The sequence below is a fragment of the Meleagris gallopavo genome, chromosome 4 (assembly GCF_905368555.1).
Source record: "Meleagris gallopavo chromosome 4, MGAL_WU_HG_1.1, whole genome shotgun sequence".
NCBI classification, from domain to species: domain Eukaryota; kingdom Metazoa; phylum Chordata; class Aves; order Galliformes; family Phasianidae; genus Meleagris; species Meleagris gallopavo.
In genome coordinates this window covers 58349274-58367390 of record NC_139407.1, presented here as the reverse complement: position 1 = coordinate 58367390, position 18117 = coordinate 58349274, and the positions used below count along the sequence as shown (strand labels likewise).

General features: G+C 38.3%; 1 protein-coding gene across 1 annotated transcript in view; it reads left to right on the top strand.

Annotated features, from left to right (window-relative positions):
- STX18 (syntaxin 18) overlaps positions 1–17988 on the top strand; it is a 54245-nt gene extending 36257 nt beyond the window's left edge. The window contains exons 4-11 of the mRNA XM_085223484.1: positions 40–117; positions 229–295; positions 3732–3847; positions 8156–8244; positions 13691–13749; positions 14104–14173; positions 14761–14841; positions 16501–17988. Coding sequence (XP_085079610.1) covers positions 40–117; positions 229–295; positions 3732–3847; positions 8156–8244; positions 13691–13749; positions 14104–14173; positions 14761–14841; positions 16501–16596 — 656 coding nt within the window. The 3' untranslated portion in view covers positions 16597–17988. The remainder of the gene's footprint in view (positions 1–39; positions 118–228; positions 296–3731; positions 3848–8155; positions 8245–13690; positions 13750–14103; positions 14174–14760; positions 14842–16500) is intronic.
- Positions 17989–18117: the final 129 nt, after the last annotated feature.

The following is an 18117-nucleotide window of genomic DNA, read 5'->3' as shown; positions in this document are numbered from 1 at the left end:
AGTTAAAAGATCATGTTGTATCTTTCTTTTGCATTTCAGCACACAAGGACGTCCAGTCTGCTCAGGTGAAGGAGCACAGAACAGCTGTCTTAGACTTCATTGAAGATTACTTAAAAAGTGTGTAGTGTTTCTTCTGCAGTAGTGAGTGGTTAAAAACGAATGAGTGTATTTTCCTAGGAAGAAGTCATGCTCTCCTTACCTGAAGTTTTTTATTGATCTCTCAAACAGGAGTGTGTAAGCTGTATTCAGAACAAAGAGCCATCCGAGTTAAGCGAGTGATAGATAAGAAGAGACTGTGAGTAGTGAGCTCTCATTGTCAAATATAAACAAAACAGATTAACCCGTGCCTTTCAGTTTGCATGACATTCAGCAAAATCTCTATTCATGTTTAGATTCTAAGGAGATTGTCTTAGATGGAAATCTTTAGCTGGATGAGGAACTCTTTCTATCAACAGTTCCAGGACTCTCTTGTACTTCTTGTGTGTAATGTTAATTCTTTAAATGGCAGAACAACAAAACAACGTTGTGTGCTATTCTTATTTGTATGTGATTAAAGCACCAAGTTAGTAGAAAGTGGGAGAATAAACCTACTGGACATTTAAAAATATTTTGTTGTATTTGTAAATTTCCCATTAAGCAATACTTTATGTAAAATAGTTTAGAATGAAATTCTGCACATTGCTATTGTCTTATGTTATTTAGAATACCCATCTGCTTTGGTGCAAGAAATATTCATTTCTCTCCTTCTCTCTCCCATTCTTCTATTTTGTTCCCCTTCCTTAGACCATTGTTTTTCTGCTAAAGCAAGATATTATGTTTTGAATGAATTCTCCTTCAGATAGCAAGGTTTCATGGCAGATGGATAATTGCTTAAAATCAGACTCTTGTTTGTAATTTCTGAATTGAACCAAATTGCGTCTGCTTTTGTCCTCATGCCTCAGACTGCTAACCTGGAGGTAGAAATGTGTGGGAGAAGTAGCTAAAGATGATGTGCTTGCAGGCTCTCCACTCCAAATGTTGAAAAACCATACCTTTAAGGGAGTGTTTTTTTTTGTTTTGTTTTTGTTTTTTGTATATTTAGTCTATCAGTTACTATGTTGAAATTAGAGAGATGTTTTGAGAAGTCCGTAAGTACATTTTACTCAGAGTGATTCAGCATGATTAAACGCAATTGGATTCACTTATGTATGTCTTCCTGAGACAGAAATAGAAGTACAAATCAAAAACCAGCAAGCAAAATATGCCAGACCAGTTCTGAAATTTGGTAGATAGTGATGAGAGAAAATTAAGATAGGAGTTACAGAAATGCTGAGAGCCTATAACCTCGTGGAAAAAGGAGCCATACAGAAACATACTGTGTGATGTTCGTGTGCAAAAACACCTAACCTTACTGGTATTCTTCATTGTAAGGAATTTTAGAGAAAGTTAGCATGGTTTCTCTTCTATATATAATTAGCTAATAAATATCAACTGCTTTGTTCTATTTTTATTGTTGTTTCCATGTTAAATTCAAGGTCCGGGATTTTTTAGGTGACTAACCAGGCAAAACAAGTCAATCTGATTTGTACAGTGAAAAAGAGCTATGCCAGAAGTTAGGAGATCATTTAATTAATAGAGTAATAAGGCATTAAGAAATAGCCCAGAAGATGCAGCCCTTTTCTGTAATGCTGGAGAGTACTTCCTTGCCTCTTCTGTAAGGGCATAAGAATTGAAAACCAGACGTTGGCCAGGTGGGGTCTGTGTGCATTGCAGATGTGATATAATGGCCTAATTGTCATTTAGATTAAAAATTAATTTAAATAAATCACAGGGAATAAATCAATCTTTGTGATGACTTGAAGAAAACTCCTTTCTTCATGTGATTTCAACTAGTTGATTTGTAATTTCCCCTATGATTTCAGCAGGCATTTTATGTGATAATATCTTCCATCACTTCAACTATTTCAAGTAGTGCTTTCCAGATGTTTTGTTCATTTTTAATTGAAAACTTCGTAGATTATTATACTGTGGAAAATAAGGACAACAAATAATGAAGGAATGCATTTATTTAGAAGTAAATTAATCTTAGTGCAGATCTTACATATGCTTATTAGACAGTTCTGAGATGTTTGCAGTAAAAATACACTTTGTCATGTTTACTTTTACATAGCTGAACATCCTAAGCTCTTTAGCAAGTGGCTGGAGTGTTACTGTTTTCTTACATAAGTTGCCCTTTTTGATGGCCTTACATTTTTTGCTTAAAAAATTCTGCCAAATTACATAGGGATGGTTCCCCAAAGTGAAATGCTGGGAAATAGAAACACAGTCAGCTTTTACTATAAATGTACCTGGTTTGGATTTTCAGTTTGTATGTTTATTGGTATCCAAATTTATATTTCACTTCAAATATTTTTCCATTATAATTTCTTGTGAATTATGTCTGGAGTTGCTAAAATCAGCTTGATTTGATTGTATCTTGAATTAATGTTTTTATAGTATCAGAATTATAATTTGAATGGCATGGACACCCAGAGAAGTTTTTTGATTTCTTCCTCAGTATTCAGCAAACTTGAGTGAGGAGAGATGAGAAATTCTTCTGTGTGAAATGGCCAGAAATCAGACTTGCAGAGTTTTTAGAACTGATAAACGCATCCTGTTATTTTCTCCTTGTTTAAATAACGTAGTCAGCCAGTGATGACTAATACATGATACTGTTTTTCTCAGAATTTTCTGAGTTAGAATTTAGATGCAATACAAAGGAGGAAGGACACAAAACGCAACACCTTCTGTTGAGCAGCAGGAGAAGACTGTAGATCATAATGAGATTAACTGTTGATTATATTTGAGAGGGGAGGAAGTGATGAAGGTGGCACAGCAGGTGATGCAGCACGTTATTTCTTGGTGGTTTTCTGTTGTTGTTCTTTAGCTTCTCCATCAGCATAATTGCTAAGCATTTAACCATCTACTAGGGAGATACAGAATTCATTGTAGACAACAGTAGACCATGAAGGTTTACTAGAAAAAACAGTATTTAGCCACTCATTTTAGACTTCATGGTGCCATGGTGAAAAATCCTTGACAAGTACAGAAGTACTGACATAAGTACTGAATATGCTTCTCATTTTTCGTTGGTTTTGTATTGAAATTTTATATAGCAGGGACTTCAGTGGAATGTGTATCTGATCATTACATACAGTTTTCTTTGCTTCTAAATGGTCTGTTGTGTCTCTTGGCAGACAAGGTAAGGATCGCTCTCATCCTGGTTAAACTATTCCTTACAGCCAGTTAAATAAAATAAACTTGTTTCAGGAAAGAGCTATTTCCCTTACTTTTTCCTCATGATAATTTAAAATATAAAGTAAACTGTTAAATGGTACTTGAAAGAATTAACTGGGTGAGATGGCTATTTTTTAGTAAAAAAAATTCAGTGTGACAAAAATATTATATGCTCTAATATAATAGATTTTTTGAAAGGAAGTTTAACAGAATGCCTGGTTTTCATGCTGTGGCCTTCAAAATTCTTCTCAACTCTGAATGTGATGTGTATTGTTCAAGATTACATGCTTTCTTTGCTTTTGTAACAGTATTTCAGTGAAGGTTGCAAGTACATTTTGTATATCTAGACTGGGAAATCTTCATTATGAAGTCTGCAAAAGCAGGCTGAAGTGTGATGAATTTAAGTAATGTGTGTTTTTTTCTTAGTTTAGAGATGCAGTTGCACTCAATTAAATTGCAGGCTCTTGTGCTTGTAGGTCCAAACTTGAACCTGAGCAGAGCAATGTGTCCAAATCAGCTCTTTCTCCTGAAAAATGTTCACAGAATTCTTTAGATGAGTCTGAAGAAAAACTTTCTGCAGAGGAAAATAAAGGTAAGAATAAAACAGCTACAGGCCTATTCCTGTAATTTGCACTTTTGTTTTCTTCTTCCCTGAGTTGATTGGGCTTTTGAGAAGCACACTGTGGGAGTGAGGAAGCAGTCTTAAGCTTTTGATGTTCTTCCAACCAGCTAAAAAAGTCCTGCTGGATTTCCTTATTCCCTCAATAAACTCTGTGTGAACTCTCCTTTTTATTTATTTTTTCACTATCTTTTCAGTTCTGAGATCTGCTTCATTTTCCAGATCCCTGACTGATGGCAAGGAATTGGAAAGTAGCTCAGTGACTTCGCAGTAGTTTTTAGATTTTAAGCACAGAGACCTTGAGATAGGCACGTCTGCAGTAGCAACACAAAGGTAGAATATGCTCTTAAAGGGGTCTTTATGGCTGGCCAGGCACAGCCTTGAATTTCTTTGCTGGAAGGGTTGCTCTTTCAGTAGGCAGGAAATAGCTACATGTCTAAAGCAGCATCTCTGTCCTCGCAGTCACTTCAGCTGCTGGTATTGACAGAACTCAGTAATTTCTTAGTGGCTGCTTCTGAGGTTGTGTGTGTAAGTTTCCTCTCAGGCACTTCTCAGGATGGCCCCCTGGTCCGTTCTGGGCTGTGCACACTTGCAGAACTTTATTGCAGAGTGCCCTTCTGAGTGCTACCGCTGTGCAGGTAATTCCAGGTTTCATACCTGGAGAGAAATCTTGTTTCCACAATCCTGGAGCTATTTTCTCTGGCTTGATTTGTCCTGCTGGTACTGTCTAGAGGAGTCTGAGGTACGGTGTGATTACAGCATGAAAATTACGTTTGGAGGGAAACAGAAACTGTGGCAAGTAAGGCATTGCATTAGGATAATCCTTCATCAGGATAGGAAAAAGTGCACCAAATGGCCATATTACTCTGCTAATCTGTTGTTTCTTTTCTGTTTTTTATGAAGAGTGAAGTTTCTCTGAGAAGTGACTTGTAGGTCACACAAAGGATGGATTCATGTGAAGGGGGTACTCCATTTCTGAATGAAGGCTCATTCGTATTGAATTTCCTCACAACATACGAACTGTTTCTTTTTTGATATGGTATTGCTTATCTTTCTAACCAGTTTGTAGTGCAGTCCCATTGATACACGTTGGGTTTTTTTCTCCTCTCTGGAGGCTGAATTTACCGTAAGAAGGTTTTGATGAGGTGTCATTTCTAGTGCTTTTAGCACATTTTTATAGCATGTCTTAAGAGATGCAGCACACAGGCACATGGATGAGTTTCACCTTAACACGTTATCAGTATGTCGCAGCTGTGAGTTCGTACCAACAGAAAAGGAACAGCACAGTAACAACTGCAGAGCTCAGTGCTTTCCCTGTTGCTGAACGTCTCCACAGTCTCTGAAAGCACTGTGCAAAGCATCGCTGCTCAGAAATCTGTGCCACACTGTGGGAAGCAATGTTCTGTGGTTGCTTTGGACACAGCAAACCACTGTAATAAACAGAACTTAAGCTTAGTTTATTACATGTTTTGTTTACTCCAGTTTTAGTTCTTACTAGTTTATGCTGTAGTTAAAGGCAATGCTGACCAGTCTTAGATGAAACTAGAAAAGTTGTATATCAACAGAAATCTGCCTGAAATGGACTGTAAGTGCACGCAATGTGCATTTTGTAGCTCCTGTTCATAGAAGTCAGCCTTGTGGCTTCACTGGTAGGTCTGTGGCAATTACATGAATGAGGTGATTAACGGACAAACAGCTCTGTTCAAATCTTACTGACTTTGATTTTTCTACTCGTTAAAAAGTAAATACACTGGGAAAATGTTTGTGTGCAGAAATAAGCCATTTCCTCAGGATATTGGTGGTTTAGAACATTATGGTCATTCGTATCTCTGAAATATTGGTCATCAGAATGCTTGGGTTCCTTGTTTACATGTCCCAACAGTAAAGATAGCTCCTCTGGGAGAGGTCGTGGTCCTGTCCTTAATTTTAAAATTATGATGAAAAGCTGAGTGTCTTCCTTGGAGTGCCAGGGCACCAGTTGGGTTTTGTCTGATGTTTTGGCAGGTATAAACCAAAATGTGATACTTTTGAGACAAAGCATGTAATTACATTGGGGTTATGCTGGGCATGCCTTTGTGGTAGGAGAATTGTCTCTCTGGAGATACGCTCTGCTGGCAGTATTTGTTTGCATATTACAAATCTGATGTTTCAGTTATAGAAATAAAAGTAAATAATGAGTAGCTTTTGAACTGGTCCACTGTCTTAGCAGCTGTCTTCCCTCAGCGTGGAGAAGGGTTCATCTTTATTACTATTTGATCTTCAGTTTATATCTCCATTATTAATTAACTACATCTATTTCAGCAAGTGAAACGCAGTTAGCTCTTTTTTGTCTGGATTTTGCTGGATGAATTGTAGAAAAGCATTGATGTCAGCTCCATGAAAGCTGCAGAACACCTTTCAAAATGACCAGAAACATACCATGGTGACAGAATGCAGCTCTGGGGAGATGTCTTTCTCACTTACCTCTTACTTGGGTATTTACATATTAGCGATCACATTGGATACAGGTGCTGTTTTTTTAACAGGGCTGACAGTGCCTGAAAGTAATTGGTTCCTCTGGGAAACAGGAATATAACTTATTTCTTAGCTCTGTAAACTAATTATCTTCTCTTCTTTGAATCCAATAAATTTTGATATTTGTTTACCTAATCTATATTTTTAAATTATAAGTTTTGTGTCTCTGTGGAATAGATTGAAAATACTGATGATGCCCAGTGGAAAACATCGGATTGAATCCTTTCTCTACAAATGTTTAGAAATGCTCTTGTTTTTCTTCTTTATTACTTGTAAGAAAGAACAGGTATTTTATTTAGAGACTGTATCCTTCATTTGTAACATTCTTACTGGTTTGGTTTTTGGGAATCAGAACGTCCAGCAATGCTCTCTTACAAAATGTATTTTTCAAAAGTTTTTGCAAATATTCAGATGAAGGATTAAAGGGGAAAATTTCTTCTTATAATACTTTTAACATATTTTACATAAATAGGACTACTCCATTCAGGGCTTCTCAAGAGAACTAGTGATCTGAATGATAATCAATATTGCTTATACCATAGGAAAAAAAAAAAGTATTAAACGTTTAAAAACCCACAGCAGAACAAATGACAGGACTTGTAAATGCCTTAAAAACAAACAAAACCCAGGAAAACCAATGAACCCCCCCAAAAGCTGGAGAAAAGTAGAATAAATAGAAAGCCTGAAAGCTATGAAGAAGTGAAAACTAAATCTTACTGTATTTTAATGTGCAACTTGTAACTGATAAGTTAAAGGAAGTTCAAATTTGAATTCATTTGTGTTTGGTGCAAATCTCTGTTTTGGGTTTTGTAAAAATGCCTCTGAGGGAAGGAGGCCTTCTCAAGGTTGCAGTGTTACTGTCAGTTTAAACCAGTGTTAGAGCAGCTTCAGAAGCAGTAGGTTCTTGTAAAGTTCCTTTTTGTTCCCATTCTAACTTCCTTGTCTATAATTAGAGGTATATAATTAAGCCTAAAAATAAATCTTCTAGAAGGGAATATCCTAGAAATAGCCATTGAAGATGTTTTATGCCCAACTCCTGCTAAGATTTATGCAGATGATTAGCTTTAATCAAAAGGAAAGTGTTGGTGAAATCAGTGGAGCAGCTCTGATGTGTAGGGGTTATTTTGTGGGTTCAGAACTGACTCTGTTACATGGAGGAAGGCCCTTTGCCCAGAGTGCTGTGGGATTTGCCCTGTAAAATGCAGTCTTAGCAGTATGTGGAAGCCAGATTTCTCTTGTCAGCTTAGCTCAAAATGTCTTTGAGAGTCTGTTTTTACATTTGAAGAATGAGGAGCTGGTGGTTCTGTCAAATCTCATTGGAAGATAGTAGCTCTGCATATAGGCTGTCATTTTGAAAATTGTTTTAGAATCATAGAATGGCTTAGGTTGGAGGAGACCTTAAAGATTATCTAGTTCCAATTCCCTGCTGGGCAGGGACCCCCTGGTTTTGTTCTCCTACATTCAGATGCTATGGTATATTCTGCCCTATTAAGTCTCAGTCCATTGTGAGTTGTTTTACATCTCTTAGTATCAGTATTTTATTCCAACTCCTCGTAGTCCAGAAATTCTCATGTATGTGTACACCTCTGCCCTAGTTTAAAAGTTAAAGGCCGTTGATGTAATTTTGTGCTATAACTGTATGCTCAATCTCAGTTAATGAGAAATGCTATCTAACGGTTTTATCAGAGCTCAGAAATAATGAAAAATGCTTATTGCTTCACTGCTCACTGTCCCGCGTTGTCTCAAACTGTGGTGGTTCTGTTACAGACAGGAATCTGCCTGACACTCAATCTAACCTTGGGCTATGGGGGGATGGTAAAGGTGAAGATGAGCTGTCACCTGAAGAAATACAAATGGCAAGTATGCACTTAGTTTCATTGTCCATTTTGTTGTGCTTCCTGCTGTGTTCCTATGTGCTAAGAAAGTTCAGAGTTACACAAGTTCATTTACAGCTTTCATTTAATGCAGAGCAATGCCATGACAAGATGCACGTTTTGTACACAGATTCCTGGTTCTTCTAGTAGCCAGTAATACTTGAAATTGCTATGAAATACTTTCATGCAGCCATGCCATTTTCATGGAATCATAGGATCACCAAGATTGGAAAACATCCAAGGTCATCCAGTCCAACTGTCCACCTACTTCCAATATTTTCCCACTAACCAAGTCCCTTAGTACCACATCTCCAAATTTCTTGAACACCTCTAGGAATGGTGACTCCACCACTTCCCTGGGCAGCCTGTTCCAGTGCCTGACCACTTTTTTGGAGAGGAAGATTTTCCTAATAGCCAACCTGAACCTCCTCTGGTGCATTGCGAAGCCATTCCCTCTGGTTCTATTGCTAGTTATGTGAGAGAAGAGACTAACCCCTACCTCACCATAACCTCCCTTCAGGTGGTTATAGAAAATAAGGTCTCCCCTGAGTCTCCTCCTCTCCAGACTGAACAATCCCAGCTCCCTCAACCTCTTCTCATAAGATGTGTGCTCCAGACCCCTCACAGCTTCGTGTGGGGCCCTTCTCTGACCATTCTCCAGGGCCTCAATGTCTTTCTTGTAGTGAGGAGCCCAAAAATGAACGTAAACTCAAGGTGAGGCCTCACCAGAGCTGAATACATGGGGGTGATCACCTCACAGATCCAAGTAGAAGCGTCCTTTGAAATGAAAAATGTTTTAGAAATTAGAAGTTTTATTTGCTTTCTTAGGAAACAGTAGAAGTCAAAGCAACATCAGGAATGAGCAGTAAAGATTTTGTGAGTAGCCCTTTTTGACTTAGACTACTTCTAGAAGACAAATAGTTATTTTTCATTTTGTTCCTGTTTGTTAGGTTTATCAAAATCAGAGTGACTTTATTAGAAAGAATAGCTATAAGCTTTCCATCGCAACAGAATCTCATTGATTTCACCTTTTCTGCATGTCTCCCATTATCAGCTGCTTTATGTATGGGTTTAATCCATTTCTGTTTGTGATTGAACTGATAGGCTACTACATCCAACATACAGGTGATTGCTGGCAGCCTATCTGTTACTTTTTGACATTCCTGTAATTGTAATGCATGCATTGCATTGTTTCCATAAAGAAGCAAAGCTTCTTTATAAGTAGCCTTTGGGTGACCAGTTTTCAAAATGCTGAGCTGCAGTGCAGGGTTGCTGCAGTATGAAAACCTGAAGCTCCCTTGGCAGTGACTGGGATGCTGCCAAGCAAAATTGTGCATCACTTCCCATCTCGGATGAGTAAGTCGCACGAAATTGCGGTTTATCCAAGAGAGCAGGTTGCTCTTGATGCTATCACATTGTTCTTGAAAACATGTTTGAAATCAGAAGGTTTAGTCCTGCTTTCTGTTTTCTTTTTGAGCAGGATTTGTTGGATATAGCTGTTGTTCTGTGCTTGCACACAGTGTTATTAACCTCCAGGGGATCAGGAGGAAACAGCATCAGAGGCACCAGCTCTGAAGGGGCATACTAAAAACTGACTACTAAGTGCTGGATTGCTTTTTTTTTTTTAGGCTTCTCTATAGTAAGTTTTAAATGTGTTACATCTCTTGCCGTGTTTCTTCAGGAATGAATGCATTTCTTTTTTATGGAATCCATTTGTACATTTTAGAGTAAAGCCTCAGATATTTCATGACTTAGAAGAGTTTTCTGAGCCTGTGAGTTTGTTCTGTTATCCCATGAAGAAAAATTAAGCATCTTCAAATGCTGATTTTTGCCCATCTGAGATTTATTTTCTCTCTGGAATAAGTTCTCTTTATTGCCTCGTGTAGTAGAACAATCCGAATCTGAAGTAAGACAAAAAACCATGTTGGTAGTTTAATACTCTGAAGGATTTCCAGGCTCCTGAATCTCCAGTCCTGAGCTGCTTATTGTGAGGCATTTGTCTGGCTATTCCTGGGGGAGAGCCATCAGACAAAGTATCCATTATTATTCTTGTCCTTTTAGACCTCTCTCATGCCATATTTTTATTATTATATACTCTGAAAAAAATTGTAGTTTCTGTGATTCTTCTAGCACTCTTGTGAAGCAATACAGGCTTGCTTTTTACCTCTGCTAAAACTTAATAAGCATCAGTTACTTCCACATTATATCTTTGAAGGAAGTATGTTTATTATGACATAAAAAAGGAGTCTGGATTCATGGTAGTGTTAATGGAGACATTTGCTCTTTCTTCACCAGTTAGTTGCCATGTGGGAAGTGAGCTGCTTATTTCTGGTTATAGCAAATGACCCCAGCGAAGGTAATTTCTTGTCAGGTCATTCTTTATGGTTGGATTGGATTGCATATATTGGGGTTGTTGAGCTGGAAACTGAAGGTTTTATCTATGTATGTTTGCACAATGGGTTTTCCAAGGTGAACTTTGCTACTCTTGTGTTGATGCTGAAATCTGAGCAAGCCATTGGTCTGCTCTATAGACCTACAGTGTTTGCTGATTTTTTTTTTTTTTTCTTTTAATTATTTTTAAAATTTTTTAGGGTTAGAGAACAGATATTGACAGAGTCTATGGATGTGTGCTGTGACAGCTCCACAGCAACACTGCCTTCAGTGCCTTTCCAAGGAAAATTATAGCTGAGAGTTGGACTTGATTACTAGAAATCGGGTACTGTGTAATGGACTTTAATGTCACTGGAGCTATATTCTGATTTTCATGACAGTTTGGGTCCAAGATGTAAATATTGGTATAACTTGTAAATAATTCAAGTACTTCAAAGTAATATGAAATACTTACTGATAAATAGGACTTTTAGTGCAGGAATTAGGAGGTCTTTACAAAAACTTAATGAACTAGCACAGCTTCAGGAATTTGTGCCACTGCAAGGACGCTTAATTATCTTTCCTCTGCACTATGTTTATTATGATAGAGAAGTTAAGTTTCTACTTTCCAATGTTTGATTTGTGAAGAGCGGACCAATTCAAGTTATAAAAAAATAAATCTAGCAGTCTTCAGGAGAGGGCAGGTTATGGTGTAGAACCTGCTGTGTGGTTTCAAATTGGAATGCATTGTGTCAGATTATACCTTTAAAAAAAAAAAAAAATTCCCAGTTGTGGCTCCATGGGCTTTCCTACAGGTAAAAGAACAAAATAAAGCCCAATTGGATGATAGCAGGAGTTTGTCGTTATTTTAACTTGAGTAGAGGTCTCTACATCATTCAAAGCAGTGGCAAGCTGTTGTATGATTTGCACAGTAAATTTCAATTTATAACTGAATACCTGAATGTTCTCATAGTTTTATGAACAGTTTAAAAAGCAGTTCATGCCAGTGGAAGATTTTATCAAAGGGTTTTTTTTTTTGTTGTTTTTGTTTTTAATAGAACTTTCTTAATTGGATTTGTGCTGTTTGTAAGGGGTTAAAAACATTCACTCTTTCTTTAATATTTGCCTTCTGAATTAGTTATTATCTCAGTTTTGCTCAGACAACAGCATGGGGATATTTTGATGCTCAATATGTGTGCAGAAATACTTATTTCTTACAGAAATCAGGAAAACAATTACAGCTTATTGGCTCTGCTCCATTCCTCCATGTCCATGCAGTCGACTCAGTGCTAAACTGCATGGATTTATTCCACTGCTTTGTTCTGAGGTGGCTCCCTTAAAATCTGAGACACATCAGAGTGAACATAAAGGAGTTCAGTGACAGAAAACTTCTAACCATGTGCTGTGTATTGGGCAATTATGGTTTAACACATGCTTGTAGACAGAGACACTGCAGCTTAGTTCCTGCTATCCACACTCCCTTGGTTCAGCTGTGCCAGGCAGCTGCTGTGGTGGGCTTCATTTTACTAATTCAGCAGCATCACCTGGTTTTCTTGCAAGCTGAAGTGTTGGGCATCAGCTCCAATGGTGAGCAGGTCCTACTGCACACACTGCAGACCCAGTCTGACTTGTGAGCAGGGCCGCTTTGCTGACAACTCACTGCTCTGTCCCAGAAAGGACACCCAAACCAGGCTATCCTCCTCTCAGCCACCTTGCTGTGCTGATTCTGTTAATGAAATTGGAACTTGATTGAATTACACCAAAATCCCAAAGCTAGTTCAAACTAAGTAGATTAACAGCAGTAGAATTGGGCTTGCTGTCTTGCATAGATTCTTAGGGATTTTAATCCTGTTTTCTGGTATTGGGGCTGCTGTGTATATCACTCAGGATGTGGAAGTGAAGCTTCTTAGAGCGCATACTAGGTAAGAATTTCAGGGTAGGCTTGTCCTGCATCCTGCTTCTGTGTAACTACAGAGACCGGTCTGTCTTAGTTTGTGAGAAATGTACAAAGACCTGGGAATCCTCGCTGTTCCTGAGGCTCTGGCTATGTAGAATGAATTGGCAGAAAACCTCGATTCACTCTCCCCACCCCCCCCTCCCAAACTGGGCTGGTCACCCCTTCCACAGGAAGCATCCTGTTGTTCCTGATGGCAGGAACCTGTGGCAGGAGCAGGCTGCAGGAACCTCTGAAGGCGTGTTGCTGTATCCTGTGCCCGCAGAAGAGGCAGCAGCACAGCTCCTCTGAAGCTTGAACAGCTCTGCTGGAAGGGCTGCAGGACCAAACTCATGTAGGCACCTGGAGAACTCCACCTCACAGTGCCCTGTCCTAAAAGCTGTCCTTACAGTGTTGTTTCCGACTAACTCCACTATCACGCGTTGTGTCTCAGCTGTATTCTAACAGCGTGTATTGTGTTGCAGCAGATTGTGTCATTGTACTTGTTCCATAATGAATCCCAATTGATCTGACACTGAAGTACATCGGGAAAATCAAAGCTTGTTTTCCTGCATAAAGTCTACTTAGCACGGCATTTTTCAAATACAAGCATGAGAGTGTATTTAAGTGTTTCACTAATTACTTGGGAGTTTTAAGTGAGAGAGGTTGGCTGGGATAACTGAAGTGAGGCCAAAGCATTTGTAAAGTATGAAGTATCAGATGGCAAAATGCTTCATAGTGTAGTGAAATCTAAAAGCTGTAATTTCATGCCAGGGGTAGTACATGAGTGAGATGAATGATGGTGTAAAGACAGAGCACCACATGCTATGAAAGCTTTCCCTACTCAAACGTCTAAAATAAAAAAGACAAGTTGAAGGCAGTACATTTTCCTTAGTGCAGAACTCTTGTGCCAACTGCAGGTTAATTTGGGGTCTGGTTCATAACAGTGAGAAGCATTACATTACAGTGCTTGACAACGGATGTGCAGGATTATATTGGTAACTTAGGCTGATGGTGGTAATTCTGGAAGAGCTTTGTGAAGGGTGGGTGGGGATGGGGCTGGAGAAAGTCCATTGGGTCCAGGCATGTGAGCTCTGATGAGACTGACTGTTTCCTTTCTTCCAGTTTGAACAGGAGAACCAGAGGCTGGTTGGTGAAATGAATAACCTGTTTGATGAAGTCAGGTATGGTTTTCCTGTTCCTTGGACAGATAACTGCTGTAACCAGGATAACATCCATGCACTGTGATTGCTGTGGGACACTGTGCTGCAGGGGGTTACCTGTATGGATTTACATGTCATGTTCTCTCACAGTGTCAAGACAGGTTCCTAAGTATACATTAAAGTTACTCAAAATAGTACTGGTTAAATGTGGAAGGTTTACATTCTATCTCAGTTAAGTTGTAAAAGATGCAGAGTGAGCTGTCTGTTGCAGATACAGTGCTAGGGGAGGTGCTTATCTGGCTGGAGAATCTAAACCTGAGGCAGTGAGAAATTCTTGTGTGAGCTTCTAACGGAGTATTTCTTTTCTTTGCCAAGGCAAATTGAAGGAAAAGTGGTAGAAATTTCCAGATTACAAGAGATATTCACTGAGAAAGTCTTGCAACAGGTTAGTAAAACTTGATGTTACTGTAGCAAATACTGCTTTAAGGTTTTCCTGGGTGTATTTTGCTCTTGGTTCTATGAAAGATTTAAACACAAGCTTAATGGTTTTTTGACATAAATGTGAAGGGAAAGTTTTTTTTTTTTTTTTTTTTTTAGGGTTTTCTTTTTAAACCAAAATCCAGAATGGTAACCACTACTGTTACATACTGGTGCATACTGGAAATGGAAAAATGCAATGTGTTAGACTGATCTCTCTGTCTGAAAATTAGTGCTCTGTCGAGTGTGTAATGTAACAGCAGATTTCTGTCAGTTCCAGAGGAACTGTCAAAAACCAGACAGCTTAGATTTGATTGCAGGTAAGCAGGGGACTTTCTATTGATCTTGGTGGCCTCAGTTCAGACTCATAAAGACGCAGATGATTAAAAAATTACAGCTTAATTACTTCTGTGCCTTTGCATCGCTGAAGGCAGCATAAATGAAGCTGCAATGTTAATAAGATCAGATTTTATTTTGAATTCTTCTTTCCAGAACCTTACTGGTGTTTTTTTCCTAAGCTTTGTCAGTGTTTCTTATTTTTATTATTCTTAACAGGAAACTGATATTGACAATATCCATCAATTAGTTGTGGGTGCAACAGAGAATATCAAGGAAGGCAATGAAGACATAAGAGAGGTGATGTCTCTAAATGTTTCTGAATTGACTTCTTTCTCCTACATTTCAGTTTTGCCCAAGTGTTACTCTAACAAGCTGTACACACAACACGTTTAGTGTGTAACGTGGTATTGGGATGTGATTTTTGAAAAGCTGAGAAGAAAAGTAGCTAAAGTAGTTTGTGCTGCTAACCATGACTGAGTAACTGAAGGGGCAGCAGAAATCTGCTTGGCGTTACTCTGCTTTGAAACAAAGGTCTCCCTGCGTGCATTTAAGCACCTTTGAAGTTTGTGTGTCCTTTTGTTTTCCAGTTCCTTTAGCTTAAAAAAAAACAAAACAAAACAAAAACCCTGGGCCTAAAAGACAATGCTGGGACTGTTGAAACTGGAGTTCAACATTAAGCATTATCAGAGGTCTCCTTACCATGCTGACCACATCTCGCATGTGCCTAGTAAACAACTCTGTCCCATTGTCCTACTGATGAGAATGAGATGATTTATTCAGGAACTGAGACTTCAGTAAAAACAGTTCCTGAATTGGGCTCTGGAGTAAATAGCTCAGTTTCCTGTCCCTTTTTTTTTTTTTTTTTTTTCCTATCTCATGAAAGCACACAGAATACGTAGTTAAAGGATGCGTTACCCACTTCTCAGCTAGTCTGAAACATGCATTAAAAATATGTTAGCAAGCATGACTTAGCTACTTAAAACTTCTGACTGGAGAACTTGTTTCCACATTTCTTAGCTTCTTCAAGCAGCTTCTTCCACTTCTAGTATCCTTTTCAGTGGCTGTCCATAAGGTGTGATGGTATGGCATGTGGTGGGGAAGATGGGAGGGATTTTTCAATTGTGGTGGTGTGTTTTTATTTTCTTTTTTAAAACTAAAATAAATAGATTTACTAATGTTTAGCATATAGTTACTGTGCTATTAAATTGTGATTAAGTTCCTGACTTCAGGTAGGGCACTTGGAGGCCACAGAGATGGCAATGGATTGTCCAAGTGTTTATGGTCAAAGATACCAATTCACAGCATGGCATCGACTTATTTTTGTAGGTAGAACCAAGTTTCTCAAACCACACTGAGAAACAGTAGAGAAAGGTCATACACAAAACATTTCTATTACTGTTTTATCACATGAAAAATTCTGTACTGTGCAAAGATCAGAAAAGAGAAAACAGGTCTCAGTGATCTGCCAGCCTAAATTTTCAGAAGGAAGACTCTAGGAAAAATTTACTATGTCTTGTTTAGTTGATCTTTGCTCTGCTTGCTTTGAGACTGAAACCCAGCCTTTGCCTTTGCAAACAGCTGTTATCAGACTTTGGTGTTAGGCATTTGTTTGTTTTTCAATTGAAGAATTCATTAGAGAATTTCACTTTCAGAACTTAAAATTAACATCTAAGCATGTACATTTTGATTTAGTTCTTTGTTTTGGCTGTATTTCTATCGTGTGCAATCTGAATGTTGTTTTTTTCTTTTTGAATCACCACCTTTAAGACTCAGAGAGAAACTGTGGTAAACTTAGAGAAGTATAACCAACCTGAGTGTTACCCACCTGAAATCAATGGCAAGCTTTGTTCTTGCAGTACATAATGAAACCACTGACAGTCATCTTGGGCTGCCTTTGTGGAAATATGTACTGTGCCTTTACCAGTGATGGTAACCAAGATAACCTTTTCCTCACAGGCAATCAAAAACAACGCTGGATTTAGAGTCTGGATCCTTTTTTTCCTGGTGATGTGTTCATTCTCCTTGCTTTTCCTGGACTGGTATGATAATTAATTAAAAATACCATGTTGTCTACATGCTTGGTAAAATCTCACGGCTCTTTTTTCTTCTATTGAATGGAGTTTATGGTATACCTGTATACTTTATGCATTTTTTTTTCATACTGCTATGATGGAAATATTTTCTCACAGCTAAGCACAACCATATGTCCCTCAAGGCAGAGAGAGGGTAGCATTCATTTTAAATCCCTTTATCAGATCTGAAACCAGACTTAATCCTGCACACTTAAACCTCTGAAAGAACTCCTAAGAAAGCTGCAAGCTGGAGCACAGCTAAAGGGAAAATTTAAAAAAAAGAAGAAAGTTTTACCATTGTCAGACTCACCCACATCTCTGCTTTAAATCCAGCTCCCAGTGCACAGAACAGAGCGAGAGAACTGTTGCTGTGTGCAAAAGCATCTACACTGTCTCAGGCTTTTATTTAATCATACTACTTCAGTACACAGTGATCATTTTGCAGATGTATTATGACCTCTACTTCTAATCCTTGGAAACTATTTTGTCATGTTGATTTAATAATAATTTTAAAAGTCAGCTACAGAGCTTTACTTTGGGGTGCAAAGAGAGAAAGCAATGCAGCCAACCAGACTGCAGAAACAGATGGTCTGAGGTGCTGGAACAATGCCAAAGGATAGACAGTATTAAAGTCAAACCCTTCGAAGTACTGAACTTGGGAGCAATTTGTTATCTACAGTTAGTTTGGGGACTTTCTTTAGTTAAGAATCAGTAAACTTCATCCTGTTATATCAGAGGAAAAACTCCTTTGGCTCTTGAATGCAGAGCAATCGCTGTCTCTTAGATTGTACAGCTCCATGTTTTGTGATGTTTGTTGTCATGAGAGAAGTAAGGTTTCTCATCAGTACTTACGCGTTAAAGCTGGCCTTAGTGTGCTAAATTTAAAAGGAGGAGGATGTACTGGGGATCATTTCTATGTAGGACAGTCCCGGGGAAGAGAACTTTCCCTCTTGTAACATCTGAATGGCTTCTGTAACTGTGGTGATCAAGAACTGTTTTGTTAACTCCCTTCTGACATACATATGCCTGTAAGTTTGATATGCAACGAGCAAATCATTCTTTACGGAGTGAAAATGTCACAAGTTACATTCAATAAAGTATAAGCCAACTAGAAAATGCAAATGGGGTAATTTTGAAAATCTGAACATAAGTCTGTAGTTTTTAAATGCAAAGTAACATTTGGCACATAACTTAATGCTTTTAAGCATTCCACCTACAATGACTTAAAAATCCTTTTATGAATATTACTGTGTAATGCATACTTCATATCAAATTAAGTAATAATGGCTCTTTTTACTGTACTGCTAAAAGAAAGGCTGTTGATAATGTGATTCTACTGGAGAAAAATAAAAGCAGAGCTGACAGTGTTCCACTCCGCATCCTGATGTTTTTCCTTCGTTTTTGTATAGTCTCTAAAACCAAGGGAATTTTTGACATGTCCACTAGAAGTTGTGGCATTTAAATAAAATGAAAAAGAAAGGGCATCTGCTTACCCAGATAC